The sequence below is a fragment of the Aspergillus caelatus genome (genome assembly GCF_009193585.1).
Source record: "Aspergillus caelatus strain CBS 763.97 unplaced genomic scaffold BDV27scaffold_1, whole genome shotgun sequence".
NCBI classification, from domain to species: domain Eukaryota; kingdom Fungi; phylum Ascomycota; class Eurotiomycetes; order Eurotiales; family Aspergillaceae; genus Aspergillus; species Aspergillus caelatus.
Genome location: NW_022475264.1, coordinates 337,086 through 363,251, shown reverse-complemented (window position 1 = coordinate 363,251; position 26,166 = coordinate 337,086). Strand labels below are relative to the sequence as shown.

The window sequence follows — 26,166 nt, the reverse complement described above, 5'->3', positions numbered from 1 at the left end:
CCCCCATTCTTTCCCCGTTATATATACGCAGTTGTTACTTCTATTGGTATAGCCGTAATATTGCTTGACCTTTGGAATGCCAATAAACTGAGTATATATGGGAAAAACATGGTAGACGCTCCGTAGCATTGGAGATATGGCGGGTGCATATTTCCGAAGTTGGGGTTCCCGATAATATTACTCCACGGTAAGGATCATTCTAATTGCTCAAGGCTGCCTGCAGGGTTAATTCTGCTGGTCGTACAGACTCGTGTGACAATACCGGTCTTGATGTATCTACGCATATGGTCTACAATCGCTCGCCATAGTTGCCGATATAGGATTGATATCGCCCCCAATTTAACATGTCTCAAATTGCTACGCCTCAAGTCGGTAGCAAGTTGCTAGCTGTCGGTAGTAAACGAGCCCGATATGTTACATTGGCCTATTAGTATGCAATGCCGAGAAAGCTTTTCTAATATAAACATACCGTAACAAACCATAGGGCCGCATGTGGTCACCTCTAGTGTTGATATGTTGTGACATGATCCGACAAGGACGCAAATATAGAAGGTACACAACAGAAGTATGTATGTTGACTGATGAGCAAACAGGAATCTGTCCATTCAGGGTGCAATCAGTTATGAAGTCCGACTACTATGTGGGGGCCGGGGATGGCACGGTATAGGGAGTGTGGAGATCCACGGCAACCCGGATTGTACTTCAGAGCGAGATGGGTATGGGGGGACCCTTGAATTGGCAAAGTAGTCTTCTAGGGTCTCTGACTATGAGCAAATAATTAGCCGAACAAGCGAACATAGCCTCCTCTGAAAGCTATATAAGGCACGTCGTAGACCTCCATAAGCCCTTGACATCTTGTCACTCACAAGCATCTATTCCCCTCAGAAGCAATCACCTCAAAACTCTCTTTGTCCCCCTTCATCAGCTCCTATCACTATCGAATCGAAAATGTTCGTCAAGAAGGTATTCCTCGGCCTCGCCATGGCAATGGCACCTGCCACGGTCCTTGGCCTCGACGACTTCTGGCTGGGATCCTATTCCGGTGAAGGCCTCGCCGGTACCTGGGCTAATCCTGGCTCACTCGGCATGTGTTACTATACCATTGTCGGCAAGGGCGTGAACCAGTGTGATGCGACCCGACTGAACCCTGCGGATGGTTCTGGCGGCTGCCCCGGACAGAACGGCAAGCAGCCGAATTTCTGTCATATGTCAATCGGTGGCGCTGGCGTGCCCGATGGTTATCAGCTTGGTATGTATTCTGCGAACTTCATGAGAGTACTGTGTACTAAGTGACGCTTTAGATCGCAATGGAGGTGACTGTCCGGTTGATAGCCGTTCTGACGGAACATGGTACGCTGATGTGGTCGACACCAACAATGGCAATGCCAAGGTCGGCCGTTGTGTCTATGAGCTCTGGATAGGCCCGAACTGCGCCTCAACCGGCAGCTTCCTGACTGAGACCTTTGTTCACTGCTACCAGGATTAGGTGAGGACTTCTCAGGGAATGGCAATTTGGAAAGGATGGAGGTGTTTGGGGATTTGGCTTGAATCTAGATGTGGGAGTGAGGCCTAATCGGCAAAAAAGAGTAAGACGGGTGGTAAATGTACAGTACAGTGATTGTATGTATATCAAAAGTGTAGTTTTGAACATTGACGCCTCCCGGGCCATTGCTAGCGTATTTGGTAGAGCAGTGATTTACTGTCGGATATTAAATGACAATACGTGTGTAAGCAGTCAAGACTATAGACTCCGTATAGCCTTTCATACAAGACAGATAAACATGTCCTTCTAATTTAACCCCCTGAGAGAATGGGGGTGGGGTGAAATAAAGCGCTGGATGAAGAACCTGCAAGGGATTAGGTTTGAGCCGGTTCATTTTTCGTACTCTAGCCTACACCTTAAAAGCTAGATGGTTTTGTTACGGAGATCTGTTGGCAATGGTTAAGATGCAATGCATACTGCCGGGTCATCCGTATTACTGTGATACCTAGAGAATACCTATCAGTTATTTCTCATATCGGTCGTTAGGTTGTTCATACAATGGCACTTTGGGTCAGTTCCTCCTAATTCATCCACCCCGAGCCGAACACCTGATGCATAACTCGTCGAGAGGAACGCCACGACTGCTAGTGCAATACCAAACAATTGATCCATTGAGGATCTGCGCAGTGACCACATTCTTCCGTATAGGACGCGATCGAGTGTCATCATTGGATATTAGAATGTCGTACCATGAATCGTTTCTCTTATTGCTAGTAAGATGCTAGGATATCACTCTTGACTCATGCAGCCCAGGTGACCTTTTTACTTATCCCACCCTCTTCATATGGGATAGCTAGTGGACCTATCCGCAATGAGCGTATGGGGGGTGAAATATTTGCCTAGGGGACGTCGGCCCCGCATCTACGTTTCGAGAGATCATTGCATGACTACGACCGCCATCCAATAAAGCCAAGAATGAGGGGCATACATAGATTATTGTATGACCCCGCAATGGACCGCGAGACGAAGACAAGTCGGATTTTGGGCGGGGTCTAAAGCTCCACCGTGATAAGGGTGCAGGGGTTATATGCATGTTTCAGTTCAGCTGAAGGATAGCTTTGCCACGTATCATGGACTCACTTTCGTCAACTAGACGATTAAAAAGACATTAGCATTAAGGAATCCAGTCACAAAATAGTTTCCTTTACCTTTATAACGGTAAATCTTATATTCTGTGCGTGCTGTATGAAACGCCAATTTTTGGGACTAGTATATTTGACGGTGGTGATAGTAGCAAACACCTCGGAGAAGCTGTATCATATAGAAGCCCAATATTGCCTCTCGCAACCTAATAAGTTTAGAGCATGCAATGCAGTTAATTTAAACCTGGTATATATTTCCAGGATAACGTGGGTAGTGTACAGTGACAGCCAATTATCCGTCTCAGTAGGTGGGAACCTCTATGCAGTAGTACTAATATGAAGAGTGATTGGTGCGATAATATCTGCACAGCGATATTCTACTACAGGAACTATGTGCCAAAATCCTGTTTGCTTCTAGGAAATACCTGGGAGTTCGACGTTGTACTGACAAATCATAGTCGGTGAAGATATTGCATGGATCACATAGTACCATACGGCACATCCGATACGCGATGGAAACAGGAGGAAAAGGAGTTAATGACGTCTACTGAACGAGCAAAGGTTTCTAGAGATGCGAACCGAGTGAGTATAAAGGTGGCTTTCAACCCCTAGAATCCTTCGCTCCAAGCGCTCAATCTCGAATTCAATAAGACATTCTAGCACAGCACTAGCGAGCCTACCATTTCATCTTCATATTTTCAGCAACCCCCAAACCCCTGAATCGGAAACATGGCTCTGGCGTACCCTGAAGGAGAGTGCTTCTTCAAGCGCTCCGCCTTGAACTCCAGCAACAAGAACTTCTACCAAGCCGACCGTGCGGATCATTTCTATGGCCATTTCCTCCTTGAGTTCATCTGGAATGTGCCATCTCATACAGGAGATTCAGCACGCCAAAGACGTAGCCACCCGCGTTCCACATACCACCTAAATGACCTGAGTACATGGACGCCACCGCCGGTCATGCTCAAGACAAATGGCCCCTACATAGGGAATTGGTCACAGCTGCCCTTCGTGTATGGCTCACACTACAGTAAAGGAAAGCAGCGCCGTATGCAGCATAATCTCTGCACTAATGCCAAACGACTTCAGGCCCAGGTGAAAGGTGATGCTATGGAGGTGAACCCACACGTGTCACGTAAGCTAGTGACCATCATTGACTAACGGCTACTTCGTAGTCCTGGTTCATGATCATGCCGATGCCCAAAAGGCAGGAAGGCTGGGTCTTCATTGATGTCAGTCCATCTACTCCCAGTTATCTCTTGTCAATGCTGACTGTTCCACTCGCTTTGTATTTCAATAGCGCCTGACCAATATCCGAGCCATCTACATTCCAGTAGCACACCAAGCTTCCGAGGACCATCCGGAGCTCTGCACCTTTCTGCATGTCAACTTTGCTGCAGCAAACGCTGCAGTCAGTATGTTTCATCACACTTGTGAGAATAACAAGGTCAAAAAGTACTGGAAGAAGGTTACATTAAAGAAAACAGTCGGTCTGCCGGATTGGGGCAACCTGACCGTCGGAATCAACATCAACGGCCTGGTGAATCTGCTCTCACTGCCCCGCCAACTACGTGCTCAGAATGCCTTCACCTCTAAGAATATCATCATTGTGGAAAGTAGTCTGGTGGCAAGTCCAAAGCTAGAGCGAAGCTTCGATGACGGCACAGACTTTGATTGGGCCAAGGTTGCCGGAGCGAACTTTGGCCTGAGCATCCAATGGAAGCCTGCCCCAAAAAAGCAAGACTGGTTGGAGAACTTCTTGAAAAACTCTTTGACCATCGCTGTCGGCTTTATTCCTGGCATTGGGCCTATCGCAGCTATTGCGTTCCCGTTGATCTGGACGGCTATTGCTGATCCGGACTCGTTTGTGGATACCTGGAGGAACCTCTGTCCTGGAGTGGATCTGCAGCTGAAGCTCCTGGAGGCCATCAAAGATAGCGCTAAGGAGACTCGGGAATATCTACCGGAAGGGTGGGAGCAGACTGCTCTTGGTCCTAAATTTCTTTCTGGTCCTCATGCCAGTGGCACGAGGGTAGCTGCGTTGGTTGCGGATCCTGGTAGCAACCCGGGGGATCTGGATACAGAGGCTCTTATTATTAACGAACTGAAAGCCTTGGAGGGCGAATCTGTGGATGGACTTACCCAGGCCCTGGATCCCGGGAGACCGGAGGACGAAATTGTCATACTGGAGGCTGATAAGGAGGCCGTTGGAGGTGGTGACGTCAAAGAGGATGATCACCGCCTCGAAGACCAGGTCGACGCAGAGGTCGTTCCTGACAAAGTGACTCTGGATGAGGTCGGCCCCGACATGAGCTTCAGATTGGCCGAACAAGCCCTCAAAGACACAGCAAGGTCAGAGGATGAAAGTGAGTGGCAGAAGCTCATGGATATCGCGATGGAGACGGCCAAAGATATAGCTTCAAAGCTGCCCACTATCCCTGGCTTAGGCAACAAGGATGAAAGCTCTAGTAATGACGGTCAAGATGACGCCGCTGAGGATCCCACCGTGAGCGATGGTCCTGTCAATGATTTCAATTGGATGGATGACTACTTCAAAGCCCTCTTTTCAGGCAGCCTTCCGCTCGAAGGACAGGCATGAGGCATCGTACATGCTATATCGGAACGCAGAAATACGATAATGTGGAGGGGTTATATGGTGTTACACGAGAAGATGTTCAACCATCGCTCCTCGCAACATTAGTTTGCTCATAGTGATTAAGTAACAATGTTTATGACTGCTTATAAGGACTGAACTACACGATAATGATGTCTGCGAATAGTAATCGGTACGAGGTTAATGCAGCTGAAATCAACCTGTATGCAACAAAGAAAGGCCTACCAGTTACTGTAGGGTGATGTCCCAGCCAGGAGCGTTACTACAATAGTACCTTTCTCTCACACCTCTACCCATGTCCAGTCAGACATCAGAAGCAACTAAGAATTTCCTTGATGGAACAAGTCGGCGATAGGTTTGCGCGACACCACACATTCTGTATAGCGACAAATCTTTTCTACGCACTGGTGGCAGGGAGTCTAAGCAACAAAGCTACGGGCGATGCAAGATGTTTCGAAAGGCGCGTAGCTGGGGCCTGTTCCAGGCGTCGTAGAGTGTTTGACATAGTTATTGTTAAATGTCAGGTAAGAATGAACTTGAGTTTATACAGATGACTTGAGCAATATTTGAGGGGTAGATATTGTGCAAAGAGACTATGAGACAATCGCCATGACATAGTTAATTGACACTAATATTAGTAAGCTACCAGAGATTTTAACTACCCAGTAGAATTCTCAATGAAGCTATGGCCTGCCACATCGCTAGTGGGTATATGTATGGGCCAAATGGTTGGCTGCACAACAACCCCACATCGATGCCGCTTATATCCGTGGCGCTTGCCACTCCGTGCATCTTTGTCACCCGAACTGATATGAAATGGTGGTCAACATGCCTCCCAGCAGCCAGAAGAAACCACCTGTTAATCGCGGTAAGACGTATAAACGCGGTTATGTGGCGTGCGTGAGTTGCCGCGCTCGCAAGGTCCGATGTCTCCTTGGTGACGAACCACCGTGTGCCAAATGCGAAAGGGAACACCGTGAATGTGTGTTTGAGGCGAGTAGAAAAGTGGGGAAACACCGACAGACCCCAAGATGGTCACTGGCACAAGGTCATGCGACAGAAGGCTTGCATAGACAGAACATCCAGGAGCGACCATCGGACACTGGGCATGGGGATGCAGATAGAACACCAAGGGTGATATCGACAGCCGTATCCGAACCGGACCCACACCATCTACCTGAGTCTGACGCTCATGATAATCCATCCCTTTCTGGTAGGGTAATGTCGACAATTTTGGCGCGACCCAGCGATGCGTTGGATGTGCTGTTCGATGCTGCCCGCCCCGATGTAGGTGAATCGCCATCCTCCCCGGCAGGGGACCAGGGAGGCACCACCAGAGACAAGACCCAAACGGTTGTCTCTGCAAGTGGGCTACTTTCAGTATCCGGTTTGTCGCATCCCAGCGAAGATGTTCTCGACCTGTGGGATAGGTGTCGATTTGTACGGCAAGGATGGTTTACCGCACAAGAAGCCGTGACTTACCTAGACTTGTATGCCCGTTCGCTGCAATGTGTGCCTTAAGGCATTTTAGACATGGAAAGTGATGAACTGACGGGCACAGATTTTACAAATATTTGGCACCTCTTTCGCCGGTCCCTACAGTGGCATACTGTGATTATAAGAACCATGAACAGCTGATAGTTGAAGAACCTATGCTTTGCTGCACTATGTTAATGATAGCTTCGCGATATTTCGTTTTACCAGGGGCCGGTGGAATCTCTCGGAGCCATTTTATTCACCACCGGTTATGGCAGTACTGTGAACTCCTGATTCGCCGTATTATGTTTGGACAGGAAAAGTACTCGACCGCCAAAACCAGGATTGTGGGCTCAATTGAAAGCCTTATCTTGATTTCGGACTGGAATCCAAGGTCCGTTCACTTCCCGCCCGAGACAGAGGGCTGGGATGGTGAGCTGATCTCACCGGCATACGACCGCCGGAATCGACTTCAGACGAGTGAGGATGTCCCACTTGTTAGATGGCGTGAGGATGTGTTTGAGCCAGCAAAGCGATCGGAGCGCATGTCGTGGATGTTGCTTGGTGCAGGAGTGACTCTGGGTTACGAACTGGGTGTATTCGCCGATGGTTACTCCAATACACCCCCTTTGGCTAGCCCCCAGACAGTCAGACTGTATCGCGCTCGGAAGCTGCTCTACACTTATGTCACTCAAATGGCGGTTAGAATGGGCTGTCCCTCTCCTATTCCCGACAACATCCTCTTCATCCCAGAGGCATCGCAAGGCAATATAACGGAGCCTATGCATAGGCAATGGGAAGGATACATGAAATCATGGACCGAATTGACTCGTCTCATGAAAACAGCATCGGCCTTGTTCTTCCAGTCAATTCCCCATGTGAAACAGCAGCTATCATCTGGTCACTACAGTACTCTATTGCAACATTTTGCGCCGTCTTTGGCTAAATGGCATGATGAATTTAATAACTCAACTGGTATGTCATTCTTCATCATGGGTTCGGTGTAGATATTAATGAATGCTGAGTTAGATACACCAAAAGACCTTAGGCCATTATTATTAATCGAGTACCATCACCTCAAAGCGTATACCAGTGCCCTCGCCATTCAGGCGGTGGTTGAGAGGGCTGTTGCAAGGGGGGTTAGCTGGATCGGCGATACTAGCCGCGAATCTCTCGATACATGTCTTCTGCCCCATGATCAAGATTTCATTCGTGATGTTATTCAAAGCAGTAGTAGAGTTCTAGAAATTGCCACTGATATGGCAGCCAACAGCATGCTACGATACGCACCACTACGCACGCTTGTGTGTATCACCTCTTCATCAGTCTATCTCCTGAAGGCTATAAGCCTTGGGGCGCATCATACAGATCTACAAGCCTCTCTCCGTACGCTAGATCGATGTATCCTTGCTTTGCGCTCGTCCGGTACAGATGACATGGACTTCTCACTGCGATACGCCAGGCTAATAGAAAAGCACGTCGATCGGTTTCGCGCAAACTTTATCTCGGAGCGTGTCACGACTATCAACCCAGATCACCATCGCTATAACGTACAAACACCAGAGCCCTTAACCATGGCACAGCCGCAAGGACAACCTCATATGCACAGTGCATTCAGCAATTACCCAGACCAACAGTCCACAGATGCCTTTGTTACACCGGAGATGAACTCATGGTGGGCCCAGCCGTTTGACCCGAATATTGCGCCGTTCAATTTCAACGGTGAGGGCGTCTCTATAGGATTGGAGCTGGATTCGTTGGATTTCTTGTTGAATTTGCCACAGGTTGGAGGTGAATGAGACACCTTATATTGTAGCAAATGTAGCCACAAGAATGATGTAGTTATTCCATACAGTCCCATCTTGTCCAAGCGAGATTGTGTCGCGAATGAGCATTTCCCTCCCGGATAGTACCGGTTGTAGCTCCCCTTCGGCATCGCTCATATACCGCGTTTATCCGAACCGGCACCTGAACAGTTCGGGAAGAACAACCTGCTTTTCCACAACATCACGATGTGATTGCTTTAGCTTGGGATAGAATGCTGCTTTGGTGTCGTGAGCTCCGAGATCGGAGTCATCAGTTTTCCTGTACATGTGCATTTAAATGGTGTACATCTTTGAATCATTTTTCTCAGTCGTGCAGTAAAGATACATACCAGTTCTCTCACGTCTACCAACCTACCCAACACATACAATTGAACACGAAACCACAACAAACAAGACCAAACGGAAATCCCCAACAATGTCAAAATCAACCGTCAACACAAACCCCTACCCTTTTCACTTCGATTCCAGTACACCAGTACAAACAAACACCAATGGCAAGACACAAGACATACCAGTCACCATTCCAAACAGCCGGGGCAAGATTCCTTCCCTCCAAGCCTCCCGCCTCCGCAGCATGGTTCTCGAAGCCCACAATGATCCGAGCAAAATCGTCGCCCATGTTTGCAGCTATGACGCTTTGAGCTCCAAGTTGTGCGAAGAAGCGGGTTTTCCTATCGTATTCCTTGCCGGATATGCAATGGCATCGGCCTTTGCACTCCCGGATACCGGGTACATTGCCTTCCAGGAAGTGGCGGCCAAAGTTCAAGAGGTCGTGAGGGCGACTAACGTGCCTGTCCTTGTGGATGGTGATACGGGATATGGAGGACCTATGAATGTAAGAAGGACGGTTGAGGGGTAAGTACCTGTCTTTTATAATTTTATTTACTTGTATGATCGGGTGCTAATGGATTGTAACAGGTTTGCACGAGCTGGTGCAGCGGGAATTATGATTGAAGACCAAACGTGGCCAAAACGTGAGCTCACCACCCAGTTATAATAACGTCTCTGTCTGAAAGGACGATGAAGCTAACAATTTACAGGTTGCGGCCATACAAAAGGTAAAGCCGTCGTCTCCCGAAGCGAAGCCTACGCCCGCTGGCGCGCAGCCGTCGATGCCCGTAATGAAGGCCTCGATATCTGGATCATGGCGCGAACCGATAGCCTCATCCACGGCTACGATGAAGCCCTGGAAAGAGCTCGGGAAGCTATCAAGATTGGTGTGGATTGCGTCTTCGTAGAAGCCCTCCCCGACCGTGAAACAATGTTGCGTCTACGAAAGGACCTCGACTTCCCTGTGTTTGCGAATATCATCGAAGGCGGAAAGACGGAAAACCTGTCGGCTAAAGACTTGGCCGAACTGGGATACTCTGCCGTTGCGTATCCCTGGACACTGGTGGCAGCTAAATTGAAGAGTATCCGGGAGACACTGGAGGCTATCAAGGGGTCATTCATGGTGGGGAGACCGCCTACGGTTTTGTCATACGAAGAGGTTTGTGAAGGCGTCGGATTCAATAGATATTACGAGATGGAGGAGAAGTATCAGTATGATGGGTCGACGACTGGGAGTAATGGATACCAGTGGGCATGATTCATGAGTTAAGTTCTAGGAGTATTTGAGTGATTGGCAAATGATATAATAATGCTTGCATACTATAGTACCCGTTGGATAAGGTATCATTACCACACGTGTGGTTAAGGAAACAATAATTTAAGGAAGTCATACAAGCCTAGTTGGCTAGAAACGGATCATTATTGATCCTTAACGTTCGATGGATTAAAACCCCTATTATTGATTCAACCAGTGCCTATATACTTGACCTTATGCCTAAGCATTTGGAAAATGGAGTCTGTCTCTGAGCCTTAAGCGGTCTGGAGGACTTTTGGTTTTTCCTCCCTGGCCCAGGAAAGCACTTGATTAATAAATAACGGCGATGGAGCAGAGATAGTCATGTTATGCCCATATTACAATTCAATAAGGGCAGATGAGCAATATAGGTACTCTTTCTTTGGAAAGGTCAGCGTCGCATTAAGAATTTTTTTCAATTCTCGCTGACCGCAACAACAGGCTGGGTCGAGCAGTGTATAACACCGCCAGCCAACGGGAGGGCACGAACAGGTACCGGTGTGACTTTATATTCAGGGCACAGTCTTTGCAAGGTCGAAACAGCCTCTGAATCTCGGACGGCATCTCCAAATTGAGGGAGGATGAGGCCACCATTGACAAAGTAGAAGTTGACATAATTCGTTGCCGGATCAGGATAGGATAAATCTCCAAATACAGTGGGATCCGGCTCCTCCACGATATGTACCTCAAAGCGACGCCCCCTTGCATCGACTTCCCGATCCAAAATATCTCGGATCTCGTTGTGCACATCTTGCCAAGGCTTCGGTACACTGGGGTGCGGCCTGGAGAGCACCACCACACCCGGTCGAACAAAGTTAAGCTCGGCATCGGCGTGGACATCTGTGACATCGAGATCTCGCTTGCCAGGGAACCAAATAATCTTCTCAACGCCCAACAGACGTTGCAGCTCCTCTTCGATATCAGCACGAGAAAGACCCGGGTTGCGGTTCTCGTTCAGAATGCTGCTCTCCGTCGCGAGGAGCGTGCCATCACCATCTAGAACTAATGCACCCCCCTCTAAGCACACTTTGGACTCAACCTCAGCGACTGGAGCTGGAGAAACATCGTTGGCGATGACTTGTCGAGCGAAAATTGCATTCTCTTTGATTTGCTCGGGTCCCATAACAGGCCAATCCAGTCCATCTGTAGCTCGGTAATGGTCGTCGATATCATCTTTCTTACCCCATTCACTGAACCGGAAGTTGACAGCAAAGCGATCCTTAGCATGCGCTCCAGTCCCATAAACATAGACGGGACCGGTGTCGCGGACCCACAAATGGTTTGTACTGAACGGAATGATGCTGATGTTTGAATCTGTGCCGTTAAAATTGGCAATACTTTTGCAGACCAGAGCTCGTGCTTTCGGGACATCTTCTGGGCGCGTGTACAGGCGCACTGGCTCAAAGGCAGAGATCGCAGAGGCTAGACTCGCGATCTCCTTGCAGGCGTCCTCATAGTAGTTGGCAGCAATTGAAACCTTGGAGGGAAACCCCAGGATCGTCGCGACATGACGAGCGGTTTCCGCGGGTGCAACGTATCTGCGCAGCAGGTTGGCCATGGTCTCAAAGTCTTTGAAGCATGTGTATTCGATTGATTGACGTCTTGATAAATTGTGGGGCGATTAGGGTGCGACAGAACCCGTGTCTTCCGTACGGCACGTGAATCCAAGTAAAGTCCAACTTTGACTGGCAAAAGGATACACGGTTCAGGCTTCTAGCATTATTATGGAAGCTTATTCTTTATTAATTATTTTTCATACTTTTTATCCATGACAGCAAGCTTAATATATGTTTCTTAAATATTTGTTCGCATGGATCGAGTATTGAGGGTGCCTAAATTTGCTCGCTATCTCTTTCCCTTTGGAAAATATATCACGTAACAGAAAGTTCATCCCTCGTGTTAAATTTGCAATTTACATACGCAATTGAAGAGGAGTTAATGAGGTCACTTTATATCCATTCTCTTCGCCATAGCTACCCACGTAGTATTGTTTGATATTCTATATGGAAACCTTTGCTGTCTAACCATACGAGAACAAATGTCGTTTGGGTCGATCCGAAATCCTAGGCTGGATCTTAGTATAGGATTATAACCGAGATGATCCTAGCTCCCCGACAACAACAAGGGTTATAGGTGCACAGGGCACACTATGCTTGTGTATGCAGTAAAAAGAGGTCCAAGTTAACAATTCAAATATAATGTCCATTGTCACCAGTTGAATGTATCGAGAACCGAGGAAGTTGCCCTTCAAGAAGGAAGCCTTGGTGTATGAATGTGGGTCGGCTTGGTATGGCTCGACCAATTATTCGAGTCCGTCGGAGAGTCTTGCCTCCGTCCAGATAACTAAAGTAAGCATGGTTATCGCTAGCCAAACTGGAATTGTTCTTTTAGTCTGGGCTTAATATTTCGTAGGCAACTTCGTTCGGGTTCCAGCTTATGCAAGATAAGAGTAGCCTCAAACTAGCATTGGTAAGTCTAAATGACAATGGCAAAGATATCATTGTCATGCATGTATGGTAGGTCGACATACGGGCTGTCCTTCCCTTCACGCCAAACACTATGTGCTGTCTTTCTGGTCCTCGACTTTAAGTGTACTACAACACATGTAGCAGAAATTAGTATATAATCTATGTCGCAAACCGATGCTAATCTCCTCTTAACCTATTATACACTTGCCATTTGCACAAACCAACAATGAGTATCCGCCCTCCTATTTACGATAAAAATGTTTTGTCAATCGTTGATCTTCAACGCGAGGCAAGCAAGAAGCTACCCAAGGTATACCGCGAGTATTACAATGATGGAGCCACGGACATGATTAGGTAGGCTTTCAACGAATTAGATACTTCGACAATACGTAAAAGTAACAAACCACTCAGTCTGCGCGAGAATATGACTGCCTTTGACCGCTACAAGATTCGTCCCCGTGTTCTTGTAAAGATCCATGAGTTAGATACTTCCGCGGAGCTCTTTGGATCCAAGGTCACATTTCCCCTGGGTTTCTCTCCAACTGCAATGCATAAGCTGGCTCATCCCGATGGAGAGATTGCAACATCACACGCTGTGGCGAATATGGGCATCGGCATGGCTCTCTCCTCATATGCTTCTACGCCACTAGAGGATGTTGCTGCGCAAGGTACTGGTCACAATCCTTATGCAATTCAGCTGGCGATCCCCAAAGATCGCAGCATCGCGGTCCAAATGATTAGACGCGCCGAAGGTACCGTCTCCATTACACGACTCAACAGTAGGCTAATTCATCCTAGCTGTCGGGTACAAGGCGGTGTTCCTCACGGTAGACTGCTCAGTTTTGGGGATCAGATATAATGAGCATCGAAATAACTTCGCACTCCCTAAGGGGATGGCATACCCTAATCTCTCACCGGACCCTTCGAAGCCCTTCGGGATGGGAGAGGAATTCCCGGATATTGAATACGGTATGATTACCTTCCGTTTATTACCTTAGCCTTTACACTCCAGCACCTCGGCAGACAGACCTAACAATATGTAAGACACCGAGATTACATGGTGCAAGGCGATACCGTGGCTCCGCTCAATCACCAACATGAAGATCTGGGCCAAAGGTATCTACACCCCGGAGGATGTCATTCTAGCTATCGAGCACGGGGTCGACGGTATTATCATCTCAAATCACGGCGGCCGTCAGTTGGATGGCGTCCCTGCCACACTTGATGTTCTCCGTGAATGCGCGCCGATTGCGAAAGGGAGAATTCCGATTGCAATCGATGGAGGCATTCGGCGAGGATCAGACATCTTCAAGGCCCTAGCCCTTGGCGCGCAACATTGCTTTGTCGGTCGTGTTCCTCTGTGGGGATTGGCGGTATGTTGGACGTCCGGTAACCGGTGTATTATGGCTAACAATCTATGCAGTATAATGGCAAAGAGGGCGTAGAGCTCGCGATCAAGATTCTTTTGACGGAATTAAAAGTGACGATGGCCCTCGCTGGGTAAGTGATCTATCGATTCTCAGGGTCAGATGCTGATACTTGGAATAGTTGCAAAAGTATTAAAGATATTACTCGAAGTCATCTAGCCACTGTCGACTCTTCCGGGATCATCTGCAAGCTCTAGTTACGTATTGAACGTGTGATAGAGATCGTGAAACTACTTAATTTTGCTTATTTTACGTGCAGCACTATACACTGTCTGGTTAGACACTATCTATGGTCTAGTCATCGAAATATATGGAATGGTAGTATCAAAATGAGCTTGATCCCGTACCAACCCAACCGCTATTTCACCTAACGTGGTGCTCTCCGATGGGCGGCTCCTGCTTCGCTCACACGATCATAGAACATAAGTCGTGAAATATTTACCTTGACACCGTCCCTTAGCATATTGCCTCTTTTGCTCTCTTCCACCAGGGAAGGGTTTCTCCCGCTTCATCTGGAGTAAGCTGCTCGATTTCCATGTACCGTCTACCAGAGTCTAGATCAATCTGGCGGAGCGGGACTCCAACCCACCATTGCCGATTCCACAGCTTCCAGAAAATCATCAGAAAGAGGCCCATGAATCCAGCGAGATATTGCTGGAAGAAATTGTACGCGGTAGGAGGGTCCCCACCCGGTGCCTAGTGATGGAAACATTAGCATTTCCTTTTCTCCAGGATACGAGGAACGGTGAACAGAGCGCTTGATTCTGGAGGGGGTGCAACTCACGTATAGCGCAGAATAGAACATTGCCACAAGCGATATAGCAGAAAGAAAGGCACCGATGGAGCTCCCCACTATACCCATGGAGGACTTCCACGGAATCTCATCTGTACTGCGATTCTGGGCCTTTAGGGCCAGACGAAACCGGAGGTGGGCGATGTTGATGCTCAGGTTCATCATTACGGTTGAGACACCAGCAATAGAAAGTAGCCAATTGAATACATCAAGCCCGGATGATGCAAACTGGAGGTATGCCAGGAAGCCGAAGAGCACCTGGAGAGCGATTGGAGCTAGTGGTCGACCGGCCTTGTCAATATAGGCGAAAAATGATGGGGCACCTCCATCGGCTGCTAGCGCTTGTAGGGTTCTTGTTGAGGCGAATGTAGACGAATTCGCGACACTCAGACTAGCAATTAAGACAACTGCGTTGATAATTGATGGCAGGACGTGGATACCAGCATCCTGGATCGCGAGGACGAATGGACTGGCGTTTGTGTTGACTCCAGCGGAACTGGCTGCGTCATCCGAACCGAGCAACTGGGGACTATTGTATGGAACGTTGAGACCGACGATGAGGAGATTCACAATGTAGAATATTGTCACGCGCCACAGGACTTGCTTTGTGGCCGTGGGAAGGGATTTTTGGGGTTGCTTTGTCTCTGCTGCCGCCAGACCGACCAATTCCGTGCCACTGAAAGCTACTGCCTTGCGAACGGTCAGTACGAAGATATCACTGGAAGTTTTCCTGCTTACCGCATTCACGAATACCGCGCAGAAACCTTTAAACCCGTTTGCAAAGGCGCCCGGATCACTCCAATACCGTCCACCAATATATCCTTGAGGACTGCCAGGGACGCCACCGGTGTTGATGATAATCCCCAGAATGATCAGCCCTATACAGGCTATTACCTTGATTATAGAAAGAACAAACTCCACTGCAGACACACTGTGAGTTTGCGTGTTTCTTTGTTTAAGGGGAGCTTGAGCATGACTGACCCTCGCCGTAACCGCGTACTCCAAACACTTGAATTATGACCAGCACTATTAGGAAGATACTAACGAAGATTGCGGGATTCAGACTCGAATTCCAGTACTCGATCGTTAAACTGGCTGCAGTGATTTCAAAAGGTCTGTATTTGAATGGGTCAGTCCTGGAAACTAAGAATCTTGATGTGGTAATGCCTACAAAGTGACCATCCAGCCGAGAGAATACGCCCAGCCGACCGCAAAACCCCTATATAAGCGGGGCCTGTTAGCAATGACACAGACATGTGGATGGGGTATGAGCCTAGGACTAACCAGCAAGGATCTATGAACCTAGCGCTGTATTGGTAAAAAGCTCCATTAATCGGATACATGATGGCTAGTTCCCCGAGCGACATAATTGTGCACAGCAGTAGAACTCCAACGACAAGATACCCTATCAGGACGGAAGCAGGGCCACCATTTGCAAGCGCTTCACCAGAGCCCACAAAAAGACCTGCACCAATTGCACCACCCTAGAGAGACGGTTCATGATTAGTAGGCTTGGACGATTGCGCACGAACCCCAACCAATAGATTGGATTCTTGTTATAGGTATCGATATTTTCATCGATTACAGAAAACTTCCGATGCGGATGATATTGACTCACAATAGCGATCATCTGTATGTGCCGGCCTTCGAGGGCCCTCTTTAGGTTATTGCCATTTGCCTCCTCAACGTCCCCAGCAGAGGCGTCCGGGTTGTTCGACAGTGCATTCTTAGCGTCATTGCCTTCTTTGGCCTCTTGTTCAGAGCTAGCCATCATAACACCCTATGCTTCACAGCTATGTACAATTGTGAGAGGGAGAGTAATGTGAAGCGTTAAGGGCAGCTAAAGTAGAATACATTGACTAGGAGGTGGGCTATGTTCAAATATACATACGGATGGATGTGGAGATATGGATAAGTTAAGATGTCACTGGATTGGATGGTAATAGAACACGACTTGACGCAGATCCTGGGCTCTCTTATCAGGCGCTCTCATCATTACCCAATATCTACTTCATGTGCAAATATAACCCAACCTATTTCGTCCCCACATCGCCTAGGTTACCTAAAGAGAAAGCCCACTATCACACCCACAACTAGAAGATCCGGGGAAGAGCTATACGAGCTTCTGACCGTAAATTTGATCTGTTGTCTAATTTTTGCTCCCCCACATACTCCGCTCAGTTTCCCGCGATATCTCTCCCGCAACCAGTATGGTAACCGCCAAATTCACCTGGCTGAATGTCTTTTTCTGTAAAGCAAAGCTGGTCATTTCCTTTGCTCTAAGACAACATGGGTCTTCGACTACATTTCTCAATTTTATCGGTGTAATACATGCACTAACTACTGTAGACATGGTCAGGGCGACAAGTCAGAAGTCGATTGCGGGTTAGCACGCTCGTATACGTACCTGGTTTCTAGCATTCTTACTGTAATTTACGGAGGGTTCCGGCCGCACTCGGCACAGAGAACAAGCCATTTGCAACCCCGCGTCTTGCATCTCTGTTTTCTCCACTGTTTTCGAAGGCTAGGGCTAAGCCATCACGTTACCAATAACCTATTCAGGCATATAGTAGTTCACATAGCTGTCTTTATAGGCCCAGAGCCCTGCCATATGAGGTTACCGGTGTACAATATTAGACGGGTATATACGGAGTATAGGTTTTCTTCGGGTAATCTATAGCAGGAGGCAGACAAACAGGCTGTGAATGGTTTTATTCACTTTCTACATGTTTTAGACAAGCTCATCACGCTCAGGCCATAATGCCATCATAAGCTTAATCGCGCCTCCACGCTTATCTAGCATGTTCACAGCGAACCTTGACGTTGAAGAGACCTGATTCTTTCGTTTTACCCCGCGTGAGTTCCACAATCGTACTCATGATGCTCACCGGGCCGGTTACCTACCGGTTGTACTTCGTTGATCATCTGGCCCCTGGTAATTAACTGGTTTTTTTGCTGTATTTCTTCGGCTTGGCGACGGATGGGCCCACAGAGGTCGCAACCTCCTTCCCTCCCCGTCCATAGTCTCCCTCCATCAAGTCCAATTGAACCACCCACATTTATCTCTAGGCTCCATAAAGGTAGAGTTGGTAGAGTTGGACAAAGTTCCTCTCCCGGTTGCATTAATCGGGTAAGATCTCCTTCCCCGCGTCGGCCAATCCACGAAATCCGCGCCCAAAACCTCGAGACTCCAGTCAACCCCGCAACCCAGGTTGTAACACTCTTGGCTACATTCTTCCGCACGCAAAATTACAATGGCCGCGTCTAGCCGGACCTTCCTCGCTTACCAGCACGACTGGAATCTTCTCACCCTCGACACACCCGTGACAACAGTATATCGCTTCAACGAACTAGAAGATCCCAACCGTCAGCTTTTCCCCGCGGGAAAGGATGATGACCATGTCGTCGTCACAGAACGGACCGTCTTCCATCCTCAAGGAGGCGGCCAGCCCTCCGACGTGGGCACAATGACAGGGTCCGCAGGAACCACGTTTACGGTGACAGCCGTTCGCATGGATGCGACCGGACAAGGCCAGGTCCTGCACCTCGGCCAATTTGGGGACAGTTCGTCGCCTATCTTTTCGCAGGGCGAGACCGTCCAACAGGAAGTCGACGCTGAGAAGCGTCTGCTACATTCGCGGCTTCATACTGCGGGTCATGTCCTTGGTGCAGCTGTGAGACATCTTCTGGAAAAAGAGGTTGAGGGCTTTGATGAATTAAAGGCGTCTCATTTTCCGGGCTCGGCCTCCTGTGAATTTCAAGGTCTAATCGAAGGGAAGTGGAAGGAGCCGATTCAGAAACGGGTAGATGATTATATCGCCGACAAGCGCCAGGTTCAAGTTGAGTGGTGGGATGAAGCCATGTTTCGGGAAAAGGGTCTGGAAAGATTGATTCCCGACCGTAGCCTCATGCCGGGAGAGAAATTCCGCGTGGTTAACATTGTCGGCACGGAGGTTTATCCCTGTGGAGGAACGCATGTCGATACTACCGATTTGTGTGGACCGACTAGCGTTACGAAGATCTCTAGGAAGTCGGGGAAGTCTCGTGTTAGTTACGCCGTGAAATGATTATGCCTCCTGCCGTCGAATTCTCTGTTTTCCGGTTCTCTCTCCCAATGAGCGTTCGGCATATAGACAATTTTCTAAGTTTAGGAAGGAATTGTAATAAGCTAGAATATGGACAAAAACTATCGCTAGAATGTAGGGTACGGTGCGATCACATGCTCATACGCCAACAAATATATTCAAGCGTTCGTTGGACACCAGCAGGATGTACCACCCTATAACCAAATTACTCTTTCAAGTCCATTACCTTCTCTACAAAGGTTCCTACTCCGAAATAACCAATTGATCAATATCGGGACCTAATAATTTCCATTTAGTTAGTTATTCATGGACGCAGAAAGAGGAAAACAACTTACCCCATCCTTCCTCATACGCACTGAAGGTGATGGTGTTTGCATCTCCCTTCTCTAGTGTAGAATGGAGGGTCGACGTGAAAGGCGTATTCCCACTTCCAGAGGGAAGAAATGCAAGTACATGAGATTGGCCATTCACAGTGACATTTGCGTAGCGCTGGGAGTTATTTCCGTTCGCATACCGGACACGGATAGTGGTATCGGTTGACGCCTCGCTGGCCACGTTGCTGATTTCCACTGTTCCGTCGTCCGTGCCACCGATGTAGCCAACAGACTTCCCGCCAGAGCAGCCGCTGCAGGAAATAATCTTGGCACCGTTAGAAAGGGTGTTGTCGGATGACTCGGCTTCGAAGCTGGCGCTATCACCGGCGGAGGACCAGGTTCCGTCAAGTGGTAGAACCCAGGCGGATTCGTTGTGCTGTGTAAATATAGACATTGTTAGAATTGTACGGTATATCTGAAGGCTATCGGAGCAGTGGATGCTTTCATACCAGAGTCGCGGTGGTGCCTTCAATTGTCAAGGGAAGCCAAATATAGGTAGATCTCATGAGGTTCGAAGAATCCCAGCGATCGCCCATGTACCTGAGGATATTAGAGATCGAAGCCTTATGGTACATTTGGTAGAATGCTCTTACATTACAGAATCGCCGACTCCCAGGATGAAAGTGGTTTGGGACTCGAACGTGTTGGTTCCACTTGGCGCGAAGTCGGTCCAGTTGGTCCAGGGCCCATTGAGACTAGTTGCAGTTACATATTTATTGTCGTTGTTAGCTGGTCAAATAGTTAGTCCGTCTGGCTATTTGTAGCTGAGCCACATAGGAAAACATACACCATCCTATATAATCCGTTAGTCAACAATAGGAGCTTTGCGACGAATAAGGGGAATGGAAGAAAGACCTGTCAATTGAGATCCAAATATAAAGTACACTCCGTCCTGCTTGTATAAAGCTGGGGCTTCCACGTGTTCTGGAAAAAGATGAGTTGTTTCGGTGACATTGGTGAAATCATTGGTTAGCTTGTTGATTCTCAGGCCATTAGGGCGCTAAGAAGGGTTGAGTTATATATACGTTTGCAATTCTGCGTGGATTCGATTCGTCACTCACATCCTCAGTCAAAAGATATCCCGTGCCGTCGTCGTCCTTGTAAAGACCCATATCTCGAGATTGATGGCTGAGAGGCTGGAATGAACCTCTGAATACACATGCATCAGTCCAAGAACCAGGGACATTGCGCGTCGTGGAAAGGGATACCTACAAATATTCATACGTGCCGCAAACACTGGAAGACGTCGCAACACCGGTTTTTGCCTCGCTGTAGTCACTGCTATCGATGTGCATCCATAAAACGTACTTCGATGTGGCGTCATTGTAGATCACCTTCGGTCGCTCAACGATGCGATCGGGGCCGAGGTCTCCACTGCTCTGACGGGAAAGGAGCTCTCCAACAAACGTCCACTCTACCAAGTTCTGCCGTGGGAAGGATTAGATGCAAAGTCGACTGCTTTGACAATGCCTTTTCAGTTGGGACTTACTTTGCTCGAATAGCAATTGACAGACTGGAAGGAGCTTCCATCAAGCTTGTTCTCGCCGATCCAGTAGTACGTCGAATCGACCTCGATAATACCTGGCGCCCGGTAGTGTACAAATCAGTACCTGAAAATAGTCAAACAATGTGTATGTGCTTTACCCCCGCCGTGAGCCTGGACATGCTGGTTGATGCCAGTCGCGGTCCACGTAGCACCAGGGACCTGAGTTGAATTTAGTATACAACTATACGAATCCGGCTGCAAATAGATACTCACAATCTGTAGGGATGCCGCAGCTATAGCCGCCTGACTTAGGCCAGCTATCATGAAGCCGAGAATCATAGTTTTGATGATGTCTGTATGCGTGTATCCTCTGATAAGGAGAAGCAGATGGACTCTGCTTGGCGATTCCCTTCGAGGCAGTATTTAAGCAGGATATACACAGGTAAGACAAAAGTGGAGACGAGACTGAGGGGTTGTGCTGCGATCTATCCTACATGGCCTGACTGATGCATGACGGTTCACCCGAAAGATAAACCTGAATATCAGAATTACCCGACAAGCTCTAAATCCTTCCGACTCGGGTACGGAGCAGACTCCGTCAATTTTGCCGATGCTCGGCCATGGTAACTTCAATATAACCGCAGCCTGCACGCTATAAGAAAGGGATTCCGTATTGCATGTTGCCAGCCTGTGTCTTAGATGACGCAAGCAGCGTTCATGGTGCCTTTATACAAAGCTTTCTTTTCTTTCTTGCCTTATCGCAATCAAAGCTGTCCGACTAAAAGGGAACGTACAGTTCCAAAGGCCTCCACGAAGCTCGGTAGGTCTGACTTCCTCCTGTCTTTCTTGTCCAGCTTTCTCCCAGACATTAGATAATACTTAGGTTTGTATAGGACTATTGCAGGTTAGAACACATCAAATTCTAAAACAGGTAACAGTTAACGATATATACCACAACATGTCAGACACAAGGTGACTAATGCCTCCGCTTTCTGGTTTTGTCTTATTAAACACGTTGCAAGCCTAGCGCGAATCTGAGAGAGTATTGTGCACTGTTGAAGTATCGCATGGTATAATTCATATTAGGACGAATTCTAAAGACACTGAGAAGTAAACCAAACCACAATACTGACTGTTATACGCCGGACCTCCTCATCCTCCATTCCCTTATCCTGTTCTTTCCTGCTCTTCCTGGTTCAAGCAGACGCTCTACTAGGAAAGTCTGATAGATCGACATGATCCTTTATGCGGCAGCCTACCCTCGGCGCAATGCACTCCGAAGGCCAAGACTAGTCGGACCGTAATAAACGACTCTCTGCTCGGAAAACCCAACGATCGGCAGTCAATATCTTTTGTTCCCCAGATTCCCCGCAGGATTATTGAGTCTGTGTCACTGATACCCCACATTATCCATGCAGGGATGCCGGCAAATTCCGTCATATCCTGGGAGTGAGTCCTCAACTGGGACTAGAATGAAGAACATGATGAATCGTTGTTGAATAGCAATTGGCTCATCGTCGATCGAGGAAATTCCTGGAGGGTACCCCAGGCAATCAGGGCTAGATATTCGCGGTAGCTACATGACCGAGACCTTCGGCGCTCGGGTCAATACCAAGCGTGCGAGAGAAGATGTTGTGCCTTTCTAGATGTCTTCTGTGGGGTATTTGAACACCGATCTCGTCAGTTATCATAATACCCACCTCGTATTCTTCAGGCACGAAAAATGTCTATGTGGACACTGACCTGAACCCACTTTTTTACTTTTTGTTTTTAAGGATGGCGGTCTCGATATCGCAGCTATCGTTCGAGCACCACCGCGAACCCTTGGGAATTGCCGAGTCCAAACCTCGTATATCCTGGCGGTTCGAGGGTGTTGCACCCAACTGGACACAAGCAGGTTATGATATCGAGATACTACGCAACGGCGTACCGCAAGTTTACTCTATCAACTCGTCCGATTCCATTCTCGTCCCATGGCCAGATACTGCTCTGGAGACAGCCGAGGAGGCTAGAGTCCGAGCTCGGGCCCATGGAAATCAGGGTCAATCATCTACGCCATGGTCCGACTGGGTGGCAGTTGAGCCAGGGTTATTGAACGAGACGGACTGGGGTAGTGCAATCCCCATTGCTGCTGACCGCGAGACCGAGGTGAATGGACCTAAGCGTCCAATATACTTTAGAAAGTCCTTTGCTGTGGACCAAGAAATCAAATCCGCCCGACTGTATATCACCGCCCTAGGAGTCTACGAGGCGGAGATCAACGGGCAAAGAGTAGGCGACCGTGTTATGGCACCTGGGTGGCAATCATACAATAATCGACATGTCTACGATACTTATGACGTGACTGATCTTATCAAGCAAGGCGACAACGGAATCGGTGCTACCGTCGCAGAGGGCTGGTTCTCTGGCATCCTTAGTTTCGGTGGAAAGTATAGGAATAACTATGGAGACACAATTGGCCTTCTCTCATTGCTTGTCGTTACGCTGGAAGATGGATCCAAACTCGAGATCCCGACCGATGCATCTTGGCAGGCAAACACCGGACCCACCGTGTCTTCTGAGATCTATAACGGGGAGACATACGATTCACGGCTTGAAGCTAACATTGCCGGATGGTCGTCGGGTTCGTTCAACGGTACCAATTGGCTGGCAGTCAAGAAATTACCCACGCTGAAAGGGAGGCTAACCCCCCCTGACGGCCCGCCAGTCCGGAGGGTCGAGGAGGTCAAAGCTCAAAGGATCTTCAAGTCCCCATCAAACAAGACTCTAATCGATTTTGGCCAGAATGTAGCTGGTAGGCTTAGGGTTTCAGTGTCGGGGCCGAGAGGTACAAATATCACTTTTCATCATGCCGAAGTACTCGAAAACGGTGAGCTTGCCCTTCGCCCACTGCGTTTAGCTAAAGCGACCGACTCGTTCATCCTGAACGGTGATGGTACCCAGACCTGGGAGCCACGGTTCACTACCCACGGGTTTCGGTATGCACAGGTAGACGGCTGGCCGGAGGCATCGACACCACTGGACAGAAATTCTATCACAGCAGTTGTTCTTCATAGTGATATGGAACGTACAGGCTGGTTCGAATGCTCCCACGCACTGCTCAACAAATTCCACCAAAATGTCCTATGGTCAATGAGAGGCAATTTCATTTCTATCCCGACGGATTGCCCTCAGCGTGACGAGCGGTTGGGTTGGACTGGCGATGCACATGCCTTTGGGCCCACTGCTGATTATCTCTATAATACAGCTGGCTTTTGGCGAAGCTGGCACCGCGACGTTTGGTCCGAGATGCAGGAAAACGGGACAATGATCGTACCACCATATGTTCCAATTGTCCCGCCGAACGCAGGCTCGGAGCAGGGAGCTGCGGCAGTATGGGGCGATGTTGTAGTTGCTGGGCCATACAACCATTATCAGGCATACGGTGACCTGGGCATGCTCGAAGAGCAGTACTCACAGGCCCAGAGCTGGATCGATACGGGAATTCCACGTGAGGACACTGGTCTTTGGGATCGAGACAGCTTTCAGTTCGGAGATTGGTTGGACCCGAAGTCACCACCAGACAACCCAGGTGATGCGACCACCGCCTCGCACCTTGTTGCCGACGCCTACTTGGTTCGAATGACCGAGCTCCTTACCAATATATCCACTGCCCTTGGGCACAGCGACCTGGCGCAAAAGTACAGCGAACAGCACGCCGGCTTGGTCGATCAATTCCGCAAGGCATGGCTAACGGATGGTGAAATGGCAAACCGGACTCAAACAGCATATGCCTTGGGATTGCACTTCGGCCTTTTTACATCTGATGAGGAGCGATCTGCTGCCGGTGATACTTTGCGCAGTCTAATTGCCGACAATAACTACCTTGTTGGCACAGGCTTCGCGGGCACTCCACCCCTGGGTTTCGCGTTGGCCGATATTGGCGCCACAGATGACTTCTACCGCATGCTGCTACAAACAAAGGTTCCGTCCTGGTTATATCAAGTGGTTCAGAATGGAACTACGACGTGGGAGCGCTGGGATAGCCTCTTGCAGAATGGCAGTGTGAATTCTGGAGAAATGACAAGTTTCAACCACTATGCCTTTGGCTCCGTTGCAGATTGGATTCACCAAGTTATTGGTGGCCTTGCTCCTGCCGAGCCTGGTTGGAAAAAGATTAAAATCGCACCTGTCCCTGGCGGCAACATTACTAGTGCCAACTCTCGTTTTATCAGTCCATATGGAGAGGTCAGTTCCAAGTGGGAGCTCAATGGGGATATTTTCGACTTGGAGGTCACTGTTCCACCCAACACAAATGCTGTCATTATATTGCCATACGGGAATGTGACGAAGGAAGTTGGATCGGGGCAATATAAATTCAATGCGTCGAGGAAGTAATACTATTGGTATTAGGACATGAACGATTGACGACAACATCCGCGTCATCTGCATTTGCACTGGCTTTTCCACCTGGGGGCCTGTCAATATTATGGTTCAGATAATGAAAGTTTACATTGTAATTGACCTTCACAATCTGCATCCCGATTCACCACGTATATCTACATTTAATTAGCCAGGGGCGACGTCTGAATCCCACGGTAACATCTCGCGCACACTTCGCAAGAGAGCCGAGGCGCAAATTCCATTACCCCCGACCCGGACGCTTGACTAGCCGGCTACCCTGTACATTTGGGAAGCAAGATTCCTGTGAATGTGACAACATGTGCAATCACTTAATAGTTTTGGATTGAATGGTACTACAGTGATTGTCCCATAGTGACTTCCCACAATCCGTATACCTTGACTGGTGGGCCTTTATGAAGAAGCTAGGTGGAGATAGAATACCATACAGAACTATCTTCTACTGGGATATGACAGTAATATAAGTCAGAAACAGCTCCTCTGTAACGAAGACTTTATCCGCGTTGCAGTCTACCTAGTGAGTTCCAGATCTGAACAGAGCAGTATGAACTGGTTGGACTGTGGACTGAAGTCGAGATAAGACTTGATGCGTCCACCAATGTGACGATTTACCTCACTTATTGGCACCCCAAACCAGGTCGAGGATCTGTCTGCAGGAGACGAAAGTTGGCCCGGGGGACCTTTCCTTGTTTCTTTCTTTCTTGCGGCTTTGCTTTATTCTTTTTTTACCTACGTTACAGTTCCAACAGAAATGCCTACAGTTTATAGCCAATGCCTTGCCTCTCACGGCGGCTTCTGCTCTGGCCCTCGGAGACGAGAGAGAAACGTAACGACAGCAGATCGTGGTAGCCCTGCACCAGCTCTATAATTCCCTAAATCCTTTGCCAATGTCGACTATCCCAGAGAGCACTCTTGCAACACTAGCAATGGACCTCCGGCTTTTCAATCAAGAAAGCCATAACTCTAC

General features: G+C 48.4%; 10 protein-coding genes across 10 annotated transcripts; 7 read left to right on the top strand and 3 right to left on the bottom strand.

Annotated features, from left to right (window-relative positions):
* Positions 1-948: 948 nt before the first annotated feature.
* BDV27DRAFT_151752 (uncharacterized protein) lies at positions 949-1,486 on the top strand (the record flags this gene model as incomplete). Its single annotated transcript, XM_032071408.1, has 2 exons — positions 949-1,249; positions 1,302-1,486. 2 exons carry the CDS (start codon positions 949-951, stop codon positions 1,484-1,486), a joined length of 486 nt encoding a protein of 161 aa, XP_031933979.1.
* A 1,775-nt stretch (positions 1,487-3,261) lies between these two features.
* Positions 3,262-5,379, top strand: BDV27DRAFT_789 (uncharacterized protein). The gene is made up of 3 exons (XM_032077598.1): positions 3,262-3,741; positions 3,801-3,857; positions 3,926-5,379. The coding sequence occupies exons 1-3, from the start codon at positions 3,355-3,357 to the stop codon at positions 5,222-5,224; spliced, it is 1,743 nt and encodes a 580-aa protein (XP_031933978.1). The 5' UTR covers positions 3,262-3,354; the 3' UTR covers positions 5,225-5,379.
* Positions 5,380-6,063: 684 nt separating this feature from the next.
* Positions 6,064-8,613, top strand: BDV27DRAFT_165039 (Zn(II)2Cys6 transcription factor). Its single transcript, XM_032073821.1, has 3 exons — positions 6,064-6,729; positions 6,801-7,690; positions 7,745-8,613. The coding sequence occupies exons 1-3, from the start codon at positions 6,068-6,070 to the stop codon at positions 8,512-8,514; spliced, it is 2,322 nt and encodes a 773-aa protein (XP_031933977.1). The 5' UTR covers positions 6,064-6,067; the 3' UTR covers positions 8,515-8,613.
* Positions 8,614-8,956: 343 nt separating this feature from the next.
* On the top strand, positions 8,957-10,129 carry BDV27DRAFT_165036 (isocitrate lyase/PEP mutase family protein; the record flags this gene model as incomplete). The annotated part of the gene is made up of 3 exons (XM_032073820.1): positions 8,957-9,396; positions 9,460-9,515; positions 9,582-10,129. 3 exons carry the CDS (start codon positions 8,957-8,959, stop codon positions 10,127-10,129), a joined length of 1,044 nt encoding a protein of 347 aa, XP_031933976.1.
* A 224-nt stretch (positions 10,130-10,353) lies between these two features.
* Positions 10,354-11,732, bottom strand: BDV27DRAFT_119145 (agmatine deiminase family protein). Its single transcript, XM_032064793.1, has one exon. The coding sequence runs from the start codon at positions 11,721-11,723 to the stop codon at positions 10,581-10,583; it is 1,143 nt and encodes a 380-aa protein (XP_031933975.1). The 5' UTR covers positions 11,724-11,732; the 3' UTR covers positions 10,354-10,580.
* A 1,127-nt stretch (positions 11,733-12,859) lies between these two features.
* Positions 12,860-14,257, top strand: BDV27DRAFT_165035 (alpha-hydroxy acid oxidase; the record flags this gene model as incomplete). The annotated part of the gene is made up of 6 exons (XM_032073819.1): positions 12,860-12,987; positions 13,045-13,385; positions 13,432-13,602; positions 13,678-14,006; positions 14,057-14,133; positions 14,182-14,257. 6 exons carry the CDS (start codon positions 12,860-12,862, stop codon positions 14,255-14,257), a joined length of 1,122 nt encoding a protein of 373 aa, XP_031933974.1.
* A 245-nt stretch (positions 14,258-14,502) lies between these two features.
* Positions 14,503-16,661, bottom strand: BDV27DRAFT_165033 (amino acid permease/ SLC12A domain-containing protein). Its single transcript, XM_032073818.1, has 7 exons — positions 16,472-16,661; positions 16,138-16,337; positions 16,025-16,072; positions 15,835-15,968; positions 15,592-15,773; positions 14,845-15,543; positions 14,503-14,756 (listed from the first exon to the last, which is right to left on the bottom strand). The coding sequence occupies exons 1-7, from the start codon at positions 16,625-16,627 to the stop codon at positions 14,517-14,519; spliced, it is 1,659 nt and encodes a 552-aa protein (XP_031933973.1). The 5' UTR covers positions 16,628-16,661; the 3' UTR covers positions 14,503-14,516.
* A 1,220-nt stretch (positions 16,662-17,881) lies between these two features.
* BDV27DRAFT_770 (putative alanine--tRNA ligase) lies at positions 17,882-19,118 on the top strand. Its single transcript, XM_032077544.1, has one exon. The coding sequence runs from the start codon at positions 18,108-18,110 to the stop codon at positions 18,918-18,920; it is 813 nt and encodes a 270-aa protein (XP_031933972.1). The 5' UTR covers positions 17,882-18,107; the 3' UTR covers positions 18,921-19,118.
* A 63-nt stretch (positions 19,119-19,181) lies between these two features.
* On the bottom strand, positions 19,182-21,137 carry BDV27DRAFT_151744 (glycosyl hydrolase family 43 protein; the record flags this gene model as incomplete). The annotated part of the gene is made up of 11 exons (XM_032071407.1): positions 19,182-19,216; positions 19,274-19,688; positions 19,762-19,852; positions 19,906-20,041; positions 20,100-20,105; positions 20,168-20,312; positions 20,374-20,461; positions 20,525-20,736; positions 20,802-20,893; positions 20,957-21,017; positions 21,072-21,137. 11 exons carry the CDS (start codon positions 21,135-21,137, stop codon positions 19,182-19,184), a joined length of 1,347 nt encoding a protein of 448 aa, XP_031933971.1.
* Positions 21,138-22,574: 1,437 nt separating this feature from the next.
* On the top strand, positions 22,575-25,175 carry BDV27DRAFT_165029 (glycoside hydrolase family 78 protein; the record flags this gene model as incomplete). Its single annotated transcript, XM_032073817.1, has 1 exon — positions 22,575-25,175. The coding sequence occupies one exon, from the start codon at positions 22,575-22,577 to the stop codon at positions 25,173-25,175; it is 2,601 nt and encodes an 866-aa protein (XP_031933970.1).
* Positions 25,176-26,166: the final 991 nt, after the last annotated feature.